Source organism: Chiloscyllium punctatum, chromosome 2 (assembly GCF_047496795.1).
Source record: "Chiloscyllium punctatum isolate Juve2018m chromosome 2, sChiPun1.3, whole genome shotgun sequence".
NCBI lineage: Eukaryota > Metazoa > Chordata > Chondrichthyes > Orectolobiformes > Hemiscylliidae > Chiloscyllium > Chiloscyllium punctatum.
Window position 1 is genome coordinate 66218836 of NC_092740.1, and position 25291 is coordinate 66244126.

At 39.9% G+C, this 25291-nt stretch overlaps 1 protein-coding gene across 1 annotated transcript in view; it reads left to right on the top strand.

Moving 5' to 3' along the window:
* The window catches only part of ppip5k2 (diphosphoinositol pentakisphosphate kinase 2), a 159047-nt gene that overhangs the window by 32229 nt on the left and 101527 nt on the right, over positions 1-25291 (top strand). The window contains exons 6-12 of the mRNA XM_072583617.1: positions 2100-2254; positions 4656-4757; positions 5776-5937; positions 8200-8321; positions 11095-11196; positions 14320-14406; positions 24765-24840. Coding sequence (XP_072439718.1) covers positions 2100-2254; positions 4656-4757; positions 5776-5937; positions 8200-8321; positions 11095-11196; positions 14320-14406; positions 24765-24840 — 806 coding nt within the window. The remainder of the gene's footprint in view (positions 1-2099; positions 2255-4655; positions 4758-5775; positions 5938-8199; positions 8322-11094; positions 11197-14319; positions 14407-24764; positions 24841-25291) is intronic.

Genomic DNA, 25291 nt, shown 5'->3' on the forward strand with positions numbered 1-25291 from the left:
AGTTAATAGTTTTATTTGGGGGAAAAAAACTGACTTACACTTTTGCGCTCATTTCCACAGACTGCTGAGGTTGCAGTGAATGTGTTTCCATCAAACATGCACATCAATGGAACATTTTAACCAGAAAAATTAATCCTTGCAATCTCCCTCTCCTGCCAAAACCCTCTAATCTCTGCCATTGAGACTTTCTTCATTTTATTTTTATTATTTTTGGTTTGGAGCTGAAAGTTGATGGTGACCTTGGGACTAAGAGCAGCAGCTTGTTTTTTTTAAAAAAAGAGAATTTTAAAAACTGATACTGCTTATGAGGCTAGGCCTGTAAGTTATTTGCAGGTTAATTCTTGTTAAAAGAATGCTGTAAATATTTTGGTTCTGGCAATGCATTTTGCTCAGACCTATGGCAAGATTTGAATGTTAACTGAGGCCTCATAGGGATGCAAAGGAAAAACCAAAGCTTGAACTGTATTTTAATCAGGATTATGGCTGTAAAAGCAGCAGGGTAGCGTTTGATTGCTTCCTGGTTATCCTGTCATTATCAACCTATTGGAAGATTCAGCAAATAGAATATAAATATTAAGTGTATATTTCTTGGAGCCTACTGGAAGCTATTCGTATGTATCAGTGTCTTCAGAAATCAAGCATGATGCAATTCTATGTGACTGTGATGTTGCAGATTGTGGAGTCTGCTTAGGCGAACTGGCATCTTATTTCTTTTCTTCTGATTTATCTCTTTACTGTCTGTTTGTCTCTTTTTGAGAGCGAGGGTGTCTAGAACCAAAAACATTTGGGTATAAATCATAGATATTAATTAGATTATCCTGTGATTTAACTTTGCTCTGCTAAAGCCATTGTAGTACCAATAAACCAGTGGTTCTTCTGTTTAAGCTATAAATGTCATGTCTGGTATCAATTATTCTCACAGTCTGGTTTTGGTTATTCAAAAAGTCTGGTTAGGAATCATTGGGGTCAGTTTTGAGGGTCATAGTTAAATTAAAGTGCTCCATGTTGCAAATACAGAATATGGAGATTGATTTGATTTGGCTGGCTGTCTCCATGCTGTAACACTGCAAACTCCTCTTACAGTTGTTTTTTAACCTCCCTTCCCTCCAGCTTTTGCCTTTCCCCTCACAGTGGCCTCCTACTCCCCTGTCCATCTGATCCTTGCAACCTCCCTCTCTGTCCACACCTACAATGTTCCTTTTCCATATTCACCCCACCCCATCCAGATGACTCCTTCACCACTGCAACCCTCTCAAGTGCTCCCTGCTTCACCACTGCACTCAATTTGACTTTGAACGTGATATTGATGAGTAATTGCTTTTTGATAGCAATGTTAACAACACTCCATTGCTTGGCATTAGATTAGGTGGGAGTAGGCTATTAAGTTGGTAATTGGTTGGGTTGGTTTTGTCGTGATTTTTGTGGACAACATATATTACAATTTCCAATTAAAATACTGATGCTAGTGATGTAACTGTACCACAGCACTTTGGTGAGAGATGCTGTTAGTATTGAAAATCAATGCTTTAACATTGATGGGACCAGAACTGTCACTTAGCTGTTCTTCCTGCATTTCTTGATATGAAACGATGGAGTGAAATTATTTCTAATATCCCTAATTTATTAGCATTATTCTTTTAATTCTGTTGCACATTCTTTGTCTGCAGAATACATTTGTGATGCAATTCTTAAAATTAATTTTAAACAATTATTGGTTTGACCTTTTTATTCCCTGGTGTTTCTACAGTTACATTTAAAACAGTATTTTGTTCACACACTTTCTGTACTCCTTACCATCTTTAAGATTTCTATATGATAGTTCAGTGTCTCTGCTTTTGCTGCAACAGTAGGATTATCTGCAATTTTCAATGTTTTGGAATTGGACTGTTTCATGTATATTTTCCAGGTCCTTTTTAATGTTTTGAAATCATGCTGAGCATTGCTTTTATGGCTCCTTTGAGACATTTCAGCCATTGTGTCAAAAAGCTAGTTCACTGGAATGGACCAAAATTTCCTCAATAGCCTTTAGGAATGGACAACAAATCTGACATAATTTGTCAAGTAGAATTTTTTTTAAAGAACTCTCTTTTCTTCATTAGAATGTAATTTGGTAGAGGGTGAAGATCATGTTGAGGTAAATGGAGATGTCTTTCAAAAGCCATTTGTGGAGAAGCCAGTGAGTGCTGAGGACCACAATGTTTACATTTACTATCCAACATCTGCTGGTGGAGGAAGCCAAAGACTGTTTCGAAAGGTAAGTTTTGCATTATTTTATAACACTACAAGTCATAATATTTTTACAATGTGAAACAAGCCCATTATGTCCATGCTGGTCATCAAGCATCCATCTATTCTAATTCCATTTTAAGTGTTCATCTAAATACTAGAATATCTGAGGGTTCCTGCCTCTACGACTGTTTTCAGGCTGTGAATTCCAGATACTAAAAACAAAAAAAATGCTAGAGGCGCTAGAGAGAAAAAACAAACTAATGTTTAGAAACTCTCAATGATGCTGCCTGACCTGCTGTGATTGCCAGTATTTCTTTGTTTTTAGCATTCCAGACTCTAACAAACTTGAAAAAAACCTTTGGTTTGACTGCCTCTTCAGGCAGTGAGTTCTGAAGTTATTGACCCCTTGAGAAGAAAATCCCACAAGTGAATAAAAAAACATATCTGGCTGACCAGCATTTATTGTCACTCTTCAGTTGCTGTTAAGGTGGTGGTGAGCTGCCTCTTCAACCACTGCAGTCCAGTGCTGTAGGATACCCACAATGCTCATAGAGAATTCCAGGGCTTTGACCCAACAACAGTGAAAGAATGGTGATACATTTCGACATCAGAATAGTGAGTGGCTTGGAGGAAAACTTGCAGGTGGTGGTGTTCTATGTATCTGCTGCCCTTGTCCTTCTAGATGGAAGTGGTCATGGGTTTGAAAGGTAATGCCTAAGGATCTTGCTGAATTTTGAATTTTGTAGAAAGTACACACTGCAGCAACTGCAATCAGATCTGCACACAACTGTGCCCTAAGTAGCATGATATGCAGCTTTTTCATAAATTCCTTGTTCTTGTATCCATGTCTTCACTAATAAAGGCAAGTAATGTCTTATGCCTTCTTAGCCATCTTATTCACTTATCTTGCTGGTTTCAAGGGTCTAACACCATGTACATCATACTGATCTCTCTGATCGTTTGAACTGCAGGACCATAAAAATTACAATGTCATCCCTTGTCTTGTTCATCCCCTCATAAATGCATTGCCTCATACTTGTAGGATTAAATTCCATTTGCCACTGATCAGCTCATTTGCCCGATCTGTTTATGCTGTCCTGTAATCTAAGGCTGTCCTCCTCATTATCACCACCCCACCGATTTTTGTGTCATCTCCAAACTTGCTGATTGCTTTGACATTTATGTCCAAATAATTCATATACACAGTAAGCATCAAGGGACCCAGCACCAAACACTTTGGTATGCCACAGGACACAGGCTTCCAGTCTCACAAACAGTCTTCAAAATCACCCTCTACATCTGACCACAATCTCTCTCAGCTCATTTTGTTTTTTAAATGACAATTTGCATTGATTTATTAATGTTCATGTAACAAAAAGACTATAAATGACATATTTCAGGGTTTTTGTTGTTTTTTGCTACTCAGCCAATTTTCAAACCAAAGGAACATACAAATTAGTAATGTGGTATGAACTTCAGTGTCAGTTTCATGCTTGGTATGTAGGCCATACACCCATAAATCTGGCTGCAGGTGTAAAATTGTGATTTTTACAACCAACACATTGCAAAACTAACAACATAATGTCTGACATTTAAATATGATATTGCAATTAGACATAATTTGCTGGATAATCCAGAATGTATGAAGAGTTTTTGTGCCAACCGATTTCAGATTGTCAGCAGGACTTGCAGTGTAACACACTGTATCTACTGGAAGCTACATGTCTTAATACTGTGGGTGGCACGGTGGCACAATGGTTAGCCCTGCTGCCTCACAGCGCCAGAGACCCGGGTTCAATTCCCGACTCAGGCAATTGACTGTGTGGAGTTTGCACATTCTCCCCGTGTCTGCGTGGGTTTCCTCCAGGTGCTCCGGTTTCCTCCCACAGTCCAAAGATGTGCATGTCAGGTGAATTGGCCATGCTAAATTGCCCGTAGTGTTGGGTAAAGAGGTAAATGTACGGGAATGGGTGGGTTACGCTTCGGCGGGTCGGTGTGGACTTGTTGGGCCGAAGGGCCTGTTTCCACACTGTAGGTAATCTAAACACCGCCTGGATCTCTGCAGATAGAAAGAACATGTCCACACACTGCCTGTTTGAACTCCCCCTTACCAATGAGCCAACCTGTCTGCTTTAAAATTTAAAGTTAACTATTTAAAGTTAAAGTTAAAAGTTAAGTTAAGCATTAAAGGGTACATTTTTCTTGGCAATGATTCTCCCAATCGGACTCCACTTACCAACCAATCGGTACTCTCCCTTCGTGGTGTGTAATTGCATATTCGTGGAGAAACTAACATTCTTGCTAAATGTGCAAATGAGTGCAAAATGAAATGCTACAGGTAAAATGTCACTTTTTTTTCAGCCACATTAAAGTTCTATGTTACCAAATTACTTTTTCCACACAAATGCTACTTCTTTTTGTTTTAGATTGGCAGCAGAAGCAGTGTTTATTCCCCTGAAAGCAGTGTCCGGAAAACAGGCTCTTATATATATGAACAGTTTATGCCAACAGATGGAACAGACGTGAAGGTAACAGATTCAACTATTATCTTTTTAAAATTGAACATTGTTGAACCTGCAAAGAATAAAAAAGTTGAACGATCTCTCTGCATCAGCATCATTGGATAAAGCTTTCTTTGCGTTTAATACTATGTTCTCATAGGGTGGGCACCTTTTAGTTTATCTCTTGATTTCTCATTGGCATCAATCCTTGCCCACTCTTATCCTTTCCTTTCCCTTATTTGGTCCCTACCACTATTGCCTAGCTCTCACTGTGCCCACTCTCTCTTCAGCACCTCTTACCCAACTCCCTCGCCCCTCTATTGCCAAACCTGCTCACCTGGCCCACTAGTCTGGCTCTCTCACTTGACCCTCTAATCCAAATCATCCCACCCCACCCTCAGCCCTGCCTCCATCAAAGTCCTCCCCCCTCCCAACTTTTGCCTGCCTTCACCGCTTTTTCTGTCCCCCAGCTGTTGCTACTCCAATTTTATCTCCTGAATTTGATTTTGATCTCTTTTTTTATCTAATGAGCGTACCAGTAGCAAACACTGCAGATACATGGTCTCTGTCAAAGTAGCTCTTTGCAATAACTTCCTTTTTTATGTGCCTCCACTTTGAACAATGACTTTACAGGATATGTATATCATAAGACCATAAGACATAGGAGTGGAAGTAAGGCCATTCGGCCCATCGAGTCCACTCCGCCATTCAATCATGGCTGATGCGCATTTCAGCTCCACTTGCCAGCGTTCTCCCCGTAGCCCTTAATTCCTCTAGACAACAAGAACCTAGTGCCCTGTCAAGATTATTTCTTTCAAGACAAAATATGTAGTTAATAAACTGTATTTCCTGAGTACTGTAAAATAATATGTCACATGGTGGATGAGGTGCTACTTCTTTTTCCACTCCAATATGCTTCCCTGCTAGAAATGAATTGCACTTAAAGTTCAACTTTGCTTTTCTCCATGAGGTTTTCCTGTTGGAATATCATGAGATCTCTAACAGCAATTTTATATATAATTTTTGCATAAAAACACTACTTAAGGTTTACACGGTTGGTCCAGATTATGCACATGCAGAGGCCCGCAAATCTCCTGCTCTTGATGGTAAGGTTGAACGAGACAGTGAAGGAAAAGAAGTTCGCTATCCTGTCATTCTAAATGCGAGAGAGAAGTTAATTGCTTGGAAAGTCTGCCTTGCTTTTAAAGTAAGTGGTAGAAAAAATACCTGCTTAGTTATTTTAATGCAATTGAATGAAACATTTTCTGTGACTGTGATGAAAGTAATAAAATCTCTTAGAACATGAAATATTGTGGAAAATAACTATTGTCCTGATGTTAAAGTTTGTCTATTTTAGCCTGAGTTTGAGTGCAAAATTTTGATACTTCAAATTGATCTCTCAAATCATGAACATGTTGTTATCGCATTTATATGTAATGTAACGATATTCTTGTACACCGAATGTTAGATTTAATTAATCAGGTCCTGAAGTAACTTAAAAATATACCCTGTAATAGTGCACATTCTTTATAAAACAAATATATAATTCTCAAATCACTATGTTGGCTTCTATATCAAAATCTGAATATTGTCAGCAATTTGTTGGCCAAATTTCCACTTGTACCTATTTTGAAGATTTCTGATAATTAGCTGACAAGTAAACTTTAGATTTCAGAAGACATCAGGTTTTTATTTACATGAATTACAACTTTAGCGTACAAGAGAAAGATGACATAATTTTAAGCAGTTGACATTGACTTGTCAAATAACTTGAGCATTGTTTGAATAAAGAGATTTTGTCAAAGCTTTTCATCTTACACTCCGGTCAATTCACAAGAATATGAATGTAAAGGGCAAGTATCATTTGTACTGTATGAGAAGAGTGCTGATTGCAACAATTCTGTCACAGTTCATTCATCAGTGATGAATTTGCTGATTTGATGATCACTGACAGTTAACTACTAAGCTTTGTTTAAAGTTTAACAGGCAGGTTGACTGAGCAGGCAGTGCCTTGACCAAGAAAATGAAGAGGCTAATGGCTGTCGTCTGTTCTGTTGAGTGAAAACGAGCAATAGTGTATATACTCTATTTTTCTGTCAGAAACACTGTCGTGTGGCTTCCAGAAAGTCCAGCTGATAATCCTTAAAAAAAAACTGTGAGCAAAATTCTGTGTACACCCTGGACAATCCTGGGTGACGATTGAAAGCAATCCTGTCACAGAATCAAGTCCAGTAGTGAACACTGTTTTGAATTTTGCTAGTGCAAAATTTTGCTGGTTACGTTCAGTCAGTTTGTTGTAAGCAGCCAAAGGAAACATTATTTAAATCAATCCATCTTTGGGACATATGGCCTATGTATCTAGTTTCACACCAGCATTGAAATTCTTACTTGTGCAATAGACAGAATGCCTTTTGATGTGACAGCAGCAGCATTTGTGGTGAAAATCATTCAAGTTGCTCCTGCAGAGTAGTAGCAGCATGAAACAGCAGTTTCACCTTTTACTCAGACCTTTAAGATATTCTACCCTTCTACAGTAACCTGAGTTAAGAAGAATTATTTCCAAGATCAAAAGTATTTTTTACTCAGACGTGGAATACACTGTCTGCAACAGTAGTTGACTTGCAAACTTTAAGAGCAGAGTGATCATTGGATAAACAAATGGATGAAAATAGAATAGTGTAGGTTAGATGGGCTTCAGATTATTGCGCCATCCTGTGGTAACATTGAGGGCTGAAGGGCCTGTACTTTAATGTTTTATGAAAATGACTGCTTTAGGTCTGTTCATTGGTTTATGTGATAAATTGCAAGAAATAATCTGATAGCAGTAGATGGGTTTTCTGCAGTTGGTCAATATTTGGGAGATAATCATGATGTGTGACAAATTATGCTGTTAAACAATTTAGCATTGTTAGTCAGTCTCACAGTATGGTGCACTTTTACATACTAGAAGCTTTATATATTAATACATAGAGTCCTGCTCTGTACAAACAGAAAGAACATGCACAACACCGTCTGTTTCAATTTCGTAAAGTAGGTGAAAGCCATTCACTTGCTCATTTCTCAAGGCAACATCTTAACCAAGTCAGAATTGACTTGCTTGGTTTAAAATTTTAAACTGAGCAGTTCACTGGTGTACACTTAATGGTAACACTTTGATCAATTAGGGATGCCGCTTGCAATTCAATCAGCAATCTGCATTTGTGCAGTATAAACGTATAACATAAATTTACATTAGTATTCTCAGGAATTGTCCTGATGAGTGCAAGACAAAGATTTGACAGTTGTCTTTTTTTTTCACCAATACTCACATTCTGTATCACAAACCAATTACTTGTATCTCGTTATAATTGTAATCAAGTTACAGTATTATGTAACGATGTCTTAAAATAATTTCTAAAAACTTTTCTTTGCATTGGTATTTAATATTGCTGAATTGATCATTCTCCTCTGCCTGTCTTAATTTTGATAGCAAACTGTTTGTGGCTTTGACCTGTTACGAGCTAATGGCCAATCCTATGTCTGTGATGTTAATGGCTTTAGCTTTGTAAAGAATTCCATGAAGTATTACGATGATTGTGCAAAGATTTTGGGGTAAGATTTTTGTGTTTTTTTTGCTGCTACAAGATTGAATATTTTACAGCTTTAGGATTGATTTCTTGTATTTGCAGACAAATGTTAGCATATTTAACTTGATCTTTAAAAAGTCTGGGTATATTTTTAATGAGGGTTCAAATCCTACCAACACAGTTGATGAAATTTAAATTCAATTAGTAAAATATTTAGAATGGAAATGTTGTCTTAGAAGCTCTTGTTAGTTGTCATAATGCCCTTCAAGAAGAAAATCATTTATTTTGACCTATAAATCCATGACGTGATCAATCCCTAACTGCTTTCTGAAATGGCCTAGCAAGCCACATGGTATTAGGGCATTTAGGATGGGTAGCAAACACATGTTCTCATATCCAATGGCAGAGTAAAGCTAAGTAATGGTCTACATTATGAAGTGCACAGGAGAGTAAGATAATTTCACAATAGTGTCTTGATTGTAGGCTCATCTGATTAACTGACTCCATGTATTCATCAGCTGTATACCTTCTGGTTTTCATTTAGGCATGTAACGTGCAAAATAGGAGTAGGTCATTCAGCCCTTTGAGTCTGCTCTGCCATTCTGTATGGTCTTGGTTAAACCTATATCACAATGCCATGCTTCTGCTTTCTCCCATATCTCGTGATATCTTTAAAATCTAAAAAAAACTATCTTGAATATATTCAGTGTGTTGGTCTCCACAATCTTATGTGATAGAGAATTCCACAGGTTCATTCCCCTTTAGTGATTAACTATTTCCTCATCTCAGTACTAAATGGCATCTCCCAGCTCCTGAGACTGTGACTCCTGGTTAGAAAACATTCTACCTGCACCAATCCATCCCGCCCTGTTAGAATTTTATGTTTCAATCAGATCCCCTCTCATCTCTTTAAAATCTAGTGAATACAGGCCTAGTTGAACCAATCCGACTCATAGAACAGCCCTGACATCCTTAGTATCAGCCTAGTGAACTACCAGTGCCCTTCCTGTATGGCCAGTATATCCTCCTTTAGATAGGGAGACCTAAACTCTCTATTACTCCAGGTGTGGTCTTACAAAGGCCATGTATAACACTTTCAACACTCTAAAAAATCAAATATGCCACATCCACTGGTTCTCCCTTATCCTTTCTACTAGTCACATGCTCAAAAACATGTTGTTTAAGCATGATCATTAAACCAGTGCTGGGGCTTTGTCCAATCACGAGTGTTTTCCAAGTATTCAATGTGCAGCAAAAGCTTACCACTACTGAATATATAAATGATGGTTAAAGTGTAATGTAAAAAATCATTTTATAAAACACTGTCCAGATCTTCTGTGTACAAAATTTCACCTCCAGTTCATTTATTCGTTATTTTCTCCATACTTTCCTTTATTAAAAGCTCTCATAATTTTTAATATCTTTATTTCTTATTCCCTTGCTCTAAGCTTTTCTAAACTCTCCACTTAACTGAACTCTCTCTACTTGGTATCTTCTTGTCCAGGACATTGTTGTCCTTTGATATGCAGAATTGTACTCCATACTCCTGCTGCAACATAACTCGAGAGTTTTAAACATTTAATGCGACGTCTTCATTTTTATATTCATTGCACCAAGTTGTAATCTGCTTTCTTAATTTTTACCAACTTGCCTTCCTACTTTCAAATATGTGATTATGCTCACCTAGGTCTCTACTGTTCCCCTCAACATAACAGTTCATATTGTTGCAGAATGATATTTCCTCAAAATGCATAAATTCTCAATATCCACTTAAAATTATATCTCTCGTGTTTCATCCATTTTTACCAGTTTTTTTCAATTTTGTTCTGATACTGTTGTGCTTGTTACTAACTGTGCTGCCACAACAAGCTGCTATTTTTAAATTTCAACATTGTATTCCTTATACCCAAGGAGAAAGTGAGGACTGCGGATGCTGGAGATCATTGTGGAAGAGTGTGGTGCTGGAAAAGCACAGCTTGTCAGGCAGCATCCAAGGAGCAGGAGAATCGACGTTTGAGTATAAGCTTTTCATCAGGAGCTCATTCCTGATGAGCTTATACATTGATTTTCCGGCTCCCTATACCCAAGTCCACCTCATTTTGTATAAAACAAGAAAACCAATGTTCTTAATACAGAGGAACCTCAATTATCCAAGTTTCGGATTATCCGAACAAGATTGCAAGGTCCCGATGCTTAGCTAAACTGTGTTATCCGGCATTCGATTATCCAAACATTCAATAATCCGAACAAAATACTCCCCATCCGTGTCATTGGGATATCTAGGTTCCTCCGTACTGACATCTGGTGGATCCCACTGCATTTATCAATAAAGCTGGTAAAAGAACATCTATTTCCCCCATTTCTATCTGTTACCCATCTCTCAGCCAATTTCATAGCCATGTTTCCAATAGCCTTTTAATACTGTATATTTCTATCCTCTGCACAAGTCCATATGAATACTTTTGAGCAGAAAGTGGAATCAAAACTTGACTTAAGAAAATTAGAAGTTGCACCCACATGCTGAAGAGGCCAATCTCTTTGTGCGTTACAAAAATACCAGGCTATTTTTAATTGCAGTGATAAAATAAAAATTTCCTTTTCACAACCACATTGCAAATATTCAAAAATCTTCAGTAAGACTCCACCTGCAGATGCAAATGAAGACTTAAATTAATGATTTGCAGTTTAAATTCTCATTTCAGTACACAGACTGAATGGAATGTTGAATGGAATTGAATTTAAAATTATTTCACTGCTGATTTGCTGTTTTATTCATGAAAATCTTGTCTATTTTACAGAAATATTATTATGCGGGAGTTAGCTCCACAGTTTCAGATTCCGTGGTCTGTCCCAACTGAGGTGGAGAACATTCCTATCGTACCCACTACATCTGGCACTATGTGAGGATGTGATTGATTTAATATTATATATGGGAAGAGCTTATGAACAAGAATAGGCCATTCAGCCGTCGAACCTGTTCCACCATTCACTTAGATTATGGCTGATCTGTGGCTTAACTCTATATATCTGCCTTTGGCCCACATCCCTTAATATCATCCTCTTTAATAAAAATTACTTTTCTCAGCCTTAAAATTAAGCACTGATCCAGCATCCACTGCTGTTTGTGGAAGACATACCAAACATCTACCACCCTTTGTGTGCAGAAGTACTTCCTAGAATCTCTCCTGAATGCCCGCTAGTTCTAGAATCTCCAGTCAATGGTTACAGTTTATCATTATTTACTCTCTTTACCTGTTAATATGTTGAAGACTTTGTTCAGATCACCTCTTATTCTTCTAAATTCTACAAAAAACAGGCTTAATTTATATGATCTCTACTTACAACTTAACCCCTGAAGTCCAGATATCATTCTTGTAAACCTCCATGCAATCCTTCCAAGGCCAATATATATCCTAAGGTGTGCTGACTAGATCTTCTCTCAGTACTCCCAAGTGGGGTCTGACCAGGGTTTTGTATAACTGCAGCATAACTTCTGCATCCTGATAGTCCAGTCTTCTAGTTATAAAGGCTAGCATTCCATTAGCTATCTTGACTATTTTCTCCACCTGTTCGTGACATTTTAAAGATCTATGCACTTGAACCCCAAATCTCTGGACGTCCACTGTAGTTAACTTTATACCATCTAGAAAGTACCCTGCTTTATAATTTTCCAGTGCAAAGTGGATTGCCTCACACTTTGAACTCTAGCTGCTACATTTTTGCCCATTCACTTAATCTATCAATAACCCCTTGTAATTTTATGCAATTATCTACACTGTGTACAACACCACCTAACTTTGGTACATGACTTTTTTTGCCATCATCCAAGGTAATAATAAAAATAGTGAATAATTGAACCCTAACACAGATCCTTGTGGACACTACTTGCCATACCCCACTGGTTTGAGTACCTGTCCAGTATCTGTACTTTGTCATCTGCCACTCAAACAATTTCCCAGCTATGTCAGTAATGTGTCCTCAATTTTACCTGATCTATGTGGAACATTATCAAATGCCTTTTGGCAGCCCATACAAGCAACATCCATAGATGTTCCCTGTCCATTACCATAGCCACCTCTTCAAAAATTTCAGTGAGGTTTGTTCATTTCTCTGTCACCATCCTTGCTGCCTCTCTGTGATTAATGGAAAAATTTCAAAGTGTTCAGTTAACTCCATCCTTGATTATAGACTACCACAGTTTCCTCACCACAGATGTTAGACTAGTCTGTAATTTCCTGGTTTTCCATTTCACTGTTCTTAAAAAGCATGTGCAATTTCCCATTTCAGGGGGACGTCTCCCATATCTACCCTTGTTGTACCTCCAAATGACTTCAGATTGTAGCAATAAAACACTTTTCATTGTATTTTCAAGGTATATGTGACAATCAATAAATAAATCATTGGTAATGAATCAATGTTTTATTCATATTAAGGCAAAGGAGTTATTCAATATGTCTGCCATTTCCCTATTGTCGTTGACAATATCTCCACTTTCAGTCTTTAGTGGGTCTACATTGCTCCTGACCATCTGACTTTCCTTTATGTAACTATAAAATTTCTTATTGATTTTGATGTCCCTGGCAAATTTCCTTTCATAATCCCTTTTACTTTATAGGCTGCTTTGTATGTGGCAGATCTGGATTATTTATTTGTTCTGGAAATTTATAATAATAAGTGACCAAGTTGATAAATGAAGGAAGGGCTATTATGTCATATACATGGACTTTAGTAAGGTGTTTGATAAGGTTCCCTATGGTAGACTAATGGAGAAAGTGAAGTCACATGGTGTGCAGGGCATTCTAGCTAGATGGATAAAGAACTGATTGAGCAACAGGAGACAGTAGTAGTTGACGGGAGTTCCTCGAAATGGAGAAAGGTGACCAATGGTATTCACAGGGGTCAGTGTTGGGGCCACTGTTGTTTGTGATATACATAAATGATCTAGAAGAGGGCACTGTTGGTATGATCACCGAGTTTGCAGATAACATGAAGATTGGTGGAGTAGCAGAAAGCATAAGGGACTGTCAAAGAAAACAGGAGGATATAGATAGACTGGAGAGTTGGGCGAAAAAGTGGCAGATGGATTTCAATCCAAACAAATGAGAAATGATGCATTTAGGCAAGACTAATTCTAGAGCAAATAATACAGTGAACGGAAGACCATTGGGAAAAGTTGATGGGTAGAGAGATCTGGGAGTGCAGGTCCATTGTACCCTGAAGGTTGCTGCACAGGTGGATAGAGTGGTCAAGAAGGCAGATAGTATGCTTGCCTTCATTGGATGGAGTATTGAGTATAAGAGCTGGCAAGTATTGTTAAAATTGTACATGACATTGATTCTGCCGTATTTAGAATACTGTGTACAGTTCTGGGTGCCACTTTACCAAAAGGATATGGACGCTTTGGAGAGGGTGCAGAGAAGGTTTACGAGGATGTTGCCTGGTATGGAAGGTGCTAGCTATGAAGAGAGGTTGAGTAGGTTAGGTTCCTTTTCATTTAGAAAAAAGGAGATTGAGGGGGGGCCCTGATTTGAGGTTTACAAAATCATGAAGGGTACAGACAGGGTGGTTAGAGACTAGCTTTTTCTCATGGTGAAGGGTTTAATAACGAGAAGTCACGCTTTCAAGGTGAGAGGTGGAAAGTTTAAGGGGGATACATGCGGCAAGTACTTCACACAGAGGGTGGTGGGCATCTGGACCGCGTTGCCAGCAGAGGTGGTAGAGGCAGGCATGGTAGATTCATTTAAGATGCATCTGGACAGATGCATGAGTAGGTGGGGAGCAGAGGGATACTGATGCTTAGGAATTGGGCGACAGGTTTAGACAGTAGATTTGGATCGGCTCAGGCTTGGAGGGCCGAAGGGCCTGTTCCTGGGCTGTAAATTTTCTTTATTCTTTGTTCTATTTGAGCTGTCTGTTAGAGAAAAAGAGAGGGATCACTAAATTGTACATTGTAGACTCCTACTCAGGTAATTTAACATGATTTCTCTCAATTCAACTAATCTGTTTTATGTCCTGTTGTACAGGATGGAGCTTCGTTGCGTAATAGCAGTCATTCGGCATGGGGATCGAACTCCCAAGCAAAAAATGAAAATGGAAGTCAGGCATCAGAGGTAAGGCATCATTTAGTTCTTATACTTAAGTGGAAACAATGTTGAATCTTTAATTTTATCAGTTCTTTTTAAGGATTTTATATACTTTCCTGTGATATTTTCTTATCCAAACAACATTAAACTTACAAAAATCACTTCTACGAAATACTAACATCTGTGCGAACATATACACAAAAGCCTTCTTTAGCTTTTCTAGAACTTGAGCCTTCAGAATATAGATTGACAAATTATGACTCTCTTGTTTCATCATACTATCTGACTATATGTTGCATCAGAAGCCCTAGCAAAATTCGAAATAGTTCAAATGAGGGAAGATTTTGCTGGTTGGAGTCACTACATATGACATTGATGCTCCCTCTAAGTTGATTGTACATGAAGCTGCCCTAACATTCCACACACTGATTGGTATGCCAAGGTGAACTGAAGCTTTGACTTCCAATTCTGGAAGTCACTGCCACATGTGGATCTTGAGCATCAGAAAAAATTTGAGAGAACGCTTGCCTGCCACAAAGAAAGATGGCTGTGACTGTTGTTCTTGGAGGTCAGTCGGTTGGTTGATTGGTTATCTCCGTTCCAAGAATTCGTCGGGATAGTGTCCTCGGCCCAACCGTCTTCAGCTACTTAATCAATGATCTCCCTGCCATCATAAGGTCAGAATGGGGATTTTCATTGACTGCAGATCATGAAACAGTCCATGTCAACATGTAGCAAGCTCTGGTCTGACAAGTGGCAGGTAGTATTCATATCACACAATTACCACGCAATGACTTTCCAAGTGAAACCCTAACCATCATGTCTTGATATTCAATGGCATTATCATCACGGAATCTCCCACTATTAGCATCCTTTGGCTAATTGACCAGAAACTGAGTTGGACCAGCCACAAAAATACTGTGGTTATAAGAGCACATCTGAAGCTAGAAATCGTGTGGTGGTGAGTTCATGGAATGCCCTGCCAGGAGCAGTGGTGGACTCTTCCTCTTTATGGGCATTTAAACGGGCATTGGATAGGCATATGGAGGATAGTGGGCTAGTGTAGGTTAGGTGGGCTTGGATCGGTGCAACATCGAGGGCCAAAGGGCCTGTAATGCGCTGTATTTTTCTATGTTCTATGTTCTATGTTCTAATTCACCTCTCAAGTCCCCAAAGCCTGTCCACCATAGACCGTGGCCGGTATATTGGGTCCAGGTCGATGTGTTTGTTTGTTAGAATCTGTGGATGAGTGCCATGCCTCTAGGAATTCCCTGGCTGTTCTCTGTTTGGCTTGTCCTATAATAGTAGTGTTGTCTCAGTCAAACTCATGTTGCTTGTCATCTGAGTGTGTGGCTACTAAGGATAGCTGGTCGTGTTGTTTCATGGCGAGTTGGTGTTCATGGCTACGGATCGTTAGCTGTGTTCCTGTTTGTCCTATGTAGTGTTTTGTGCAGTCCTTGCGTGGAATTTTGTACACTACGTTGGTTTTGCTCATGCTGGGTATCGGGTCCTTTGTCCTGGTGAGTTGTTGTCTGAGAGTGGCTGTTGGTTTGTGTGCTGTTATGAGTCCTAGTGGTCGTAGTAGTCTGGCTGTCAGTTCAGAAATGTTCTTGATGTATGGTAACGTGGCTAGTCCTTGTTAACAAGCCTATTAAACAAATTATTTCAAATACCAAAACAACCATAAACACGAGCAGTCGGGTGAAAGTAATTAGATCGTTTTAAAATGAGTACATATGAAAAGGCAAGAAGGGGAGACATGTCATTTGGGAACATTTTCCCACACCTTAAGATATCACCCATCACCACACTCCCTTTTGCAATGCCTGTCCTTTATGATTTGTTTCCCCTATCCACTTCTCTCCAATCCCTGGATTCTTGGAGCCGTCCCTATCCTAAAAATCTGGTCTTTGCCCTCCTGGAGTTGTCATGTTCCCCTGTGGACTTCTCCCTATATTTGACTCTCCTACTGCTGGTTAATCTGATTTGTTGGCAGTTCCTGAGCTTGGGGCTTTCTGCCAAAAGAATGGCCATCAAATATTGTGCTGCCATTTTAGAATCTATATTAATTTAACTTAAAACTTTGCAACTAACTTAATCGCTATATATATATACACCATAACACATTATGTAACCTTAGGATCCACTCCAATCGTAGTGTTTGCTAATCTTTTAGTTGACCTCCATGAAAAATGTGGTCTGATTTAAACAACCTTAACATTCTACAATATGTGAATATCTAATACTATAAAATACCTTTGTGATCATGGAATGTGTCTTTAAGGAATTCCTTACCTTTCCAATAGGCTCTTTTCTATGATTAGATTCAGTATTGAGATGGAGCAGTTCCTGTTCCTTTTTTCTCAACGTGTTAGTTGTGAAATCTGCGAACTGGTTTCAGTTCCAAGAAGGACCAAGATGCCGAAGTGTTAAACAGCAGGAGATTTATTAAGAAAGTGCTCACTCAGCAATCAGCAAGGTTAGACTAAGCTGTGGTTTGCCCAGCAGGGCCGATGATGATGTCATTATGTCACATGATCACAGATTCTTAAAGTGACAGTTCACCACACTTACACAAATACAAAACAGGGTTTTGAACTAATGTCTACCACAAACATAACCATGATAGTCAGTATTCTGTAAATACCATGCCCTAAAATTGGTCTTTAAAAAATCTTGTAAGTAGCTCATACCCATTTGCTTACCTTGCAAACTTGACACAAGAATAGAGTGCTACAAAGGACACTGCAGGACACTAGTGATCACATACTGATTTTGCATTTGCGAAGCATGTTCTAAATAATCTTAACTGTGTTCAAGTCAACACCAATGACCAGTTTATCATGACCAGTTGAGCTTGCAGCTTGGTTCCTTTAAAATTGCTGTGAACAACGTAGGAATATTAGATTAGATTAGATTACTTACAGTGTGGAAACAGGCTCTTCGGCCCAACAAGTCCACACCGCACCCGCCGAAGCGCAACCCACCCATACCCCTACATCTACACCTTACCTAACACTACGGGCAATTTAGCATGGCCAATTCACCTGACCTGCACATCTTTGGACTGTGGGAGGAAACCGGAGCACCCGGAGGAAACCCACGCAGACACAGGGAGAACGTGCAAACTCCACACAGTCAGTCGCCTGAGGCGGGAATTGAACCCGGATCTCTGGCGCTGTGAGGCAGCAGTGCTAGCCACTGTGCCACCCTGCCGCCCACAGATATGTTCAAGTCTTGCATCTTTTATAAATTACTTCAGTGCCTGGAGACCCCATAGTTTCCTATTGCTTTCTCTGTGCAAAAACACCTTTCAGTCAAAGTTGACTTGCAAACTACGCAGGGTGGTGGGAACCAAAATGAGAGCAAGCAAAGGCTGATACAGTGGATAAAGGGTGCAAGTCAAATATTCAAGGCAAACAAGAACGTGGAAGAAATGACGAAGAAGATTGGTGAAGGCAGAGCAATCGACATTGTCTCTATGGACTTCAGCAATCTGCATGATTGACTGATTAGCACCGTTAGATCACATGATCCAGGGGGAGCTAACCAATTGGATACAAAATTGGTTTGAAGGTAGGAGACAGAAGATGGTAGTTGAGGGTTGATTTTCGGAATGGAGGCCTGTGCCCAGTAGCTTACCACATAGATCGGTGCTGGGTTCATTGCTTTTCATTATTTCTATAAATGATTTGAATGTGAATATGGCTAGTATATCTGTGGATGACACCAAAATAAGTAGTGTTATGAACAATGAAGATGATAATTTTAGAATGCAACAGAACCTTCATCAGATGAGCCATTGGGCTGAGGAGTGGCCAATTGAGTTTAATTTAGTTAAGTGTGTGGTGTTTGAATTTTGGTGAAGCAAACTAGGGTAGGACATCTGTAGTTAATGAGAGGCCGCAGGGGAGTGTTGTCGAAATGAGAGACCTCAGGGTTTAGGTGCATAGTTCCTTGAAGGTGGAGTCGCAGATACACAAGGTGGTGAAGAAGGCATTTAACATGCTTGCCTTTATTGGTCAGAGCATTGGGTGTAGAAGTCATGTTGCATCTGGACAAGACTTTGAGGCCACCTTTAGAGTAGTGCATACGATCTGGTTGCCCTTCTATTGAAGGATGTTGTTAAACTTGAGAGGGCTTACAAGGATGGTGCAGAGACTGGAGGATAGGATTTGATTTAATTTTATTGTTGTCCTATGTACAGTGAAAAGTGTTGTTTTCCATGCTGTATGAGCAAATCACACCATAAAAAGTGCATCAGGGTTGTAGAACAGAGTCCAGAATGTGGTGTTAAGCTGCAGAGAGAAAGAGATCAATATTAACATCTGAGAGGTCTGTTCAAAAGTCTGATAACAGTGGGGAAGAAGCTATTCTTAAATCTGTTTTACATTTATTCAGACTTCTACCTGACAGAAGAGGATATAACTGGTGGGAAGGATCTTTGATTGTGTTGTTTGCTTTTTTGAGGCAACAGGAACTATTGATGAAGTCAATGGATGGAAGGGTGGTTTGCATGATGGACTAAGCTGTGTTCTCGACTTTCTAGTTTCTTGTGGTCTTAGTTTTTATAGGAAAAGGTTGAATAGGCTCAGCCCTTTTTCGCTGGAACATCAGAGCCTGAGGGGTGACCGTTACAGAGTTTTCTAAAATCTTGAGAGGCATAAATAGGGTGAATTGCCAAGATCATCATCCTAGGGTAGGGGAATCCAAAACTAGGTTTATGATGAGAGAGAAAAGATTTTAAAAGGGCCTGAGGGGCAAATTTTTCATGCAGAGGGCGATGCTTGTGTGGAATGAACTGTCAGAGGGTTTGATGGACATTGATACAATTACAACATTTAGAAGGCATTTGGCTGGGTCTATGAATAGAAAAGATTGAGAGGAGTATGGGCCAAATGATGGCAAATGGGAGTAGGCCAGATGTGGATGACTGGTCGGTGTAGATGAGTTGGACCGAAGAGTCTGCTTCCTTGCTAAAAAAATCTGACTCTATAACTGCAAATGCTGAAAATCAGAAACAAAAACAAGGTAGCCTTGGAAAAATTCATCAGGTCTAATAGCATCTGTGGAAAGAAATCAGAGTTCATGTTTCAGGTCCAGTGACCCTCTTTAGGTGCTGTTAGACCTGCTGAGTTTTTCCAACTATTTCTATTTTTGTTTGGCATTCTTACCATTTTGCTGATGAGTGTAAGGCAAAGGGCTTTAGTTACATGCCTCTTTTGCAGCAATATTCAAGTTTGGTATTTGCAAACAACTTGGAAAACTTTGTAATCCACTGAAGATATGGATACTTACAGAAGATTTATGGTAATAAATTTCATTTTGTTGATTTTGTTCATAATAACAAGTCTAGATTAGAGTGGTGCTGGAAAAGCACAGCAGTTCAGGCAGCATACCTCATTTAAAAAAAAGTGTCACTTTGTGTCACATTTGCAGCTCATCGTCTTTGACTAGTAACTGAATTCAGTTTGACACTTGTTTGATTATAAATGTGAAGACAGAACCTAATTGAAAGCAAATTGGTACAGTACATTTATAATGAGTAGCATTTGCTGACAGAGTTGCTTGTGTTATTGGGGAAAAAGCACAGAGGATCTGATGGTTAATTTGTCCATTGTATGTGACTAATTGAATTGTCCAGCAATTAAGACATCACTAAGATTCCAGATAGTGAGCTGGTGAACTAGTCAAGTATTACAGACCTCCCCTTTAGGCTCCTCTTTCTTCTGCACTCCAATGGAATGTTCATCAGGTGAAGAGTATTAAATGATTTCTTCCTTCTCGACCTTGCCTCACCCAATGTTGGGTTAATACCCGAAACGTCGACCCTCCAGTTCTTTGAACGCTGCCTGACCTGCTGTGGTTTTCCAGCCCCACACTTCCTGACTCTGATCTCCAGCATCTGCAGTCTTCACTGTCTCCTCTCTCACCCAATGTTATGTGGAACACGCCATAGTTTTCAGTTGAAACCTAGGAACAGAAGCAGTTCAGTTTGTCCCTTGAGTCTGTTTCAGCATTCTCGGTCATAGCTTATGAATCACCCTAGAGATCCTTGCTGGTGATTACTGAAGGATGTCTCTAAACTTATCGTTGGTAGTGTGAATCTAATACAGCTTATTTTATGGCAGACTCATCACTGAATTAGAGGATTGTGTCCCACTACAGCAACATAAGCATAAAATACAGGCTTGCACTTCTCTTGCAGTACAGAAAGAATGCTACATTGTTGAAGTGTAATTTTCAGTGTGATGTTAAATGAGGTCACATTGCTCTTTTTGGGTGGAAGTGAATGATTCCATGACACCATGCAAATAAGAGTATGGATGTTCTCCCTGGCATCCCAGCCAATGCATATCCTTCAACAAATGTTGCTAAAACAGATTTATCTGATCACGTCACAATGTATCTGTGGGACTTTGTACAAATTGGCTACAGTGTTTTCTAAGGAGCTGCCCGACCTGCTGCGCTTTTCCAGCAACACATTTTTCAGCTCTGATCTCCAACATCTGCAGTCCTCACTTTCTCCGACAGTGTTTTCTACACCACAGTAGTAACACAGTATAGTGCTTTACCACTTTACATCATTGGCTGTAAAGCACTTTGAGGAATCCTGAGGCTATGCTATATGCGCCTGTTAGATCAGTATTGGCTTCTGTGAACTTGACTACTCTGTGAATAAAATGAAAACAAAGTACTGCAGAACCTCAGACCTAGAATAGAAATGTTAGCGTGTGTCGGACTTTGGCTCAATCTACTAACTTACTTTCTTCTATGTGTGAGCCAAGTCCTGCGTGTTCTTTAAATGAAGCAATAGGAGAAGATATTCGGTCTCACACTTTTAAGTTTATTTTAGCAGTAAGTGGATAAAGCATGCAGAGCTCTGGATCTAGACCTTTCTGTCCCTGACAAACTATATAGTGTGTCAGTTCACGAAGTCTGACCCCTATCCTGCCCCTTACCCAGTCTTTTAAACAGTACAAAACGTCGTGTAATCACAGAACATTGTGAAAGTATTGAGGTGTGGTTGTCTTCTTGATTGACTGTTGACCTGACTCCATTCTCCGCCTTCTCGCGTTCCCGGATATCTGACCCCATGTGACCTCCTCCTGTAGGTGGTGGCGCGAAATAGTTCTTGTTTTTTTTTACCACAGCTTACAACATGTCCTGCATCTGCACTCACAGGGCGGCAACACCCCTGCTGTCTGCCTCGCTCTCCCAGCCGCCACCAAGGCCGCCAGTACACACTGCTCTTTATTAAAAGTCATTCCTATTGTGTGTTTACATCAGCAAATCTTTACAAGTCAGATGTACTCAGTACTTTTCCACTGTCTGTTCGTACACACAAGGGTTATACTACACCCTGTGCTAGTTAATGGTTAAGTATAACATTGTATTATAAGTACTGAAACAAATATATAATTAAAGGCTTCTGAATGCCTCTAACTAAGCCATATATTTACAAATCCCCCTTTTGGTCTCATCAAAATGAGACCAACAAACCAGTTTTATACATCACATTCGCTCTCCGATGCATACATGAGAAAAATGCTTCCTGTAGTGCTCCAGCAAAGCCTAGTGAAAACTGGAGCTACAGCACCTGGTTTTCTGTTAGGCACTTTGCCATCTTCAGGACTCCGTATTATGTTCAACAACTTTAGATCATAAATAACTGTCTTCCTTTTTTATACAACCCCCTCCCCATCCCATGTCTTGGTTTTGGTCTCAACAAAGCTGACCTGTTTTCTACAGTTCATACCAGTTCATACAGTTAACACCTGTTTTCACACATACGATCTTTAGAATTTCTTTTGCCTTTTGCCTTGGGCATATGTATCATCTGTTCCACTTGCTCCTCTTGCCCTTTTGTCAAGATGTGGAGGTGCCAGTGTTGAACTGGAGTGGACAAAGCCAAAATTCACACAATACCAGGTTATAGTCTAACAGGTTTATTTGGAAGTATAGGTACACAAAATCCTTTATCCGAAATGCTCGGAACCAGCTGGTTTTAGGAATTTGGAATGTTTTGATTTTCAGAATAAGTGACAGGTGAACGGTGAAATTTAAAAAAAACATACCAAACAGCAGACTCATTATGAAAAGCAGGCCCAAGACAGAATTGAGGCCTGCCAGTGCTGGGCCACGCGCCCCCCCCCCCACCCTCATACGTTGCATCTGAGTGACCTGCATCAAGTAGGTGTGGACTTGGGTTAACTGTTTGCATGCCAAAAAACCTTGTTAATGAGATAAAAACTTCGCAAAAAAACTTCTGATTTTGGAGCTTTTCGGGTTCCGGGTAAAGGGTTGTCTACGTGTACAAGCTTTCGGGGCGCTGCTCCTTTGTCAGGTAGCTCGTCATCCTGTTCCACTTGTTATCTGACGAAGGAGCAGTGTTCCAAAACCTTGTACAGAGGAACCTCAATTATCTGAATGAGATGGGCAGGCACTATTTCATTCAGATAATTGATTATTTGGTAAATTGATTTTCCTCTGGGGCTCAGTTTTCTGTGAAGTCTGCTCCCCGTGCAGGAGGTTAGGCAGCAGCACACTGCGTGTGCGCCCCTGCCCACCCCCCGCCTGCCCCCAAATCCATCCACCCCGCCACCTGCACCTCAGCCCCATCCACGTCCGCCCCCAACCCTACACACCCTGTCCACCCCCACCCACCGTCCGTGCCCCTGCCTCACAGCTGAATCCCCATCCCCAAATTTTTAACAAGTTCCATCTTTGTCCTGTACAGGACAATGTTGGAGAGATTATCTGGGGAAGTAGGGTTTAGGGTTCACCCCTAAGTAGAACTCCAGAGAACGCATGGGGGAAGAGAGGGGCGGAAGGTCAGTCATTTGGAGACGGTGTTGGACTCTCCAGGACTGTTCTCAGCAGTATTTCAGTAAGCCAAGTTCATTTTTATTCATTGTACCTGTAAAGAAAAGATGCAATCATGACCCTTGATGTAATGTGTCTATCGGGACCTTGGGCTCTCCTTTGGATAATCTGAAATTCAGATAATTGATATTTGGATAATTGGTACTTCCAAATAAACCTATTGGACTCTAACCTGGTGTTGTGTGCCTTTTGTCAAGGGCATACAAACCGTCCTACAGTTCCAAAGAAAATCAATACTAGATTCAAAACATGAAATTTATTTCCCTCTGCACAAGTATTACCAGACTAGTTTCTACATAACTTTTCTTTACTTCAAATCTCCAGTATCCTCATTATTTTATCACTTCCTGCTCATTTACCCACTTGCAGTCACCTCCACAGCAGATGCTTGCTGCTGTGGCTGTTCATTGGAATTCAGGTGATAAAGGCGATCAGAAGCAGCTATAACGTCACAAGCTTTAATTTCTTGATGTTCTCACCTCCAAATTTGTGACACTTACTCTAACCACAACATTCCCCTCAGTAATGAGAAAATAGCTTTGAGCATTTAATTATGTCAGGTTTCCTGACTTTCAAACAGCTTCTAGGCAGAAGTGGGTACTGCAGATCAGAGTCAAGATTAGAGTGGTGCAGGAAAACATAGCAGGTCAGGCAGCATCCGAGGAGCAGGAAAATTGATGTTTCGGGCCAGAGCCCTTCATCAGGAATGAGGCTGGGAGCCTCTAGGGTGGAGAGATAAATGGGAGGGGAGTGGGGCTGGGGCAAAGGTAGCTGAGAGTGCAATAGATGGATGGAGGTGGGGTGAAGGTGTAAGGTCGGAGACGAGGGTGAAGTTGGTAGGTGGGAAGGAAAATTGACAGGAGGGACAGTTCATGAGGACAGTGCTGAGCTGGAAGGTCTCCCCCCACTTTACCCCAGTTCAATCTTCCAGCTCAAAACCATCCTCATGACCTGTCCTACCTATTAATCTTCCTTCCCACCTTTCCGCTCTACCCTCCTCTCTGACCTATCACCTTCACCCCCGCCTCCATTCACCTATTGCACTCTCAGCCAACTTCTACCCACCACCCCCCCCCCCCCCCTCCAGCCCCACCTCCGGGGCTCCCAGCCTCGTTCCTGGTGAAGGGCTTTTGCCCAAAACGTTGATTTTCCTGCTCCTCGGATGCCGCCTGACATGCTGTGCTTTTCCAGCACCACTCTAATCTGAATTTCAAACAGCTTCCCTCTATTTTACTGCAGAGCATTTATTTTGAATTACCGCCAAAATCTTGAGCAAAGAACCTCATTTAAGTATCACAGAACTGCCTGTCTTAAGGGTACATTCTTCTGATGCCTTGATATTTGTCACAATTAAAACAAACTGAATTCCTAATGAGAATGTAAAAAAGGCATATTGTGTGATTGATTTTATTTTAGTAAACACTTTTAATACTCTTCTGTTGATATTTTCCCTTTTCATCTTTTCCCTACCCTCACTACTTGTTTTTATTAATATGTAGATTTTTTGAACTGTTTGAAAAATACAGTGGATACAAAGCAGGAAAAATAAAGTTAAAGAAGCCGAAACAACTGCAGGCAAGTCTTTATAATTTTCAAGAATAATTTGAAGTATACCACTCTTAGTGTATCATTTTTGGTATTACAGAAAGGAAAACCGAACTGCATTGATAGCATTGACCAGTGTGGATATACAATCCACACCCTCACAACTGTTTTGCCCTCTGAACTAATGGGAGTGTGGACAAGACATGCTGTGTGATTGATTTTTATTTTCTACAACTAGGATTCAATGCCTAACACTTGAATGTAAATGAACATTTGATACTTAAACATTAACCTGGTGCACTTTCTGTTTTGCTTTTTAAATTTAATGGTTTTACCTAATTTCTGATTTGTCCACTCATTTTTTTTCTATATGAGTGGACAATGCTTCCATAATCCAGGTTTCTTTCTGCATTGTTTTTATTTATTATAAAATGATTTATTTGGTGAAGGTCTAAAACTAGTTAACTGACTAAGTTTTTAA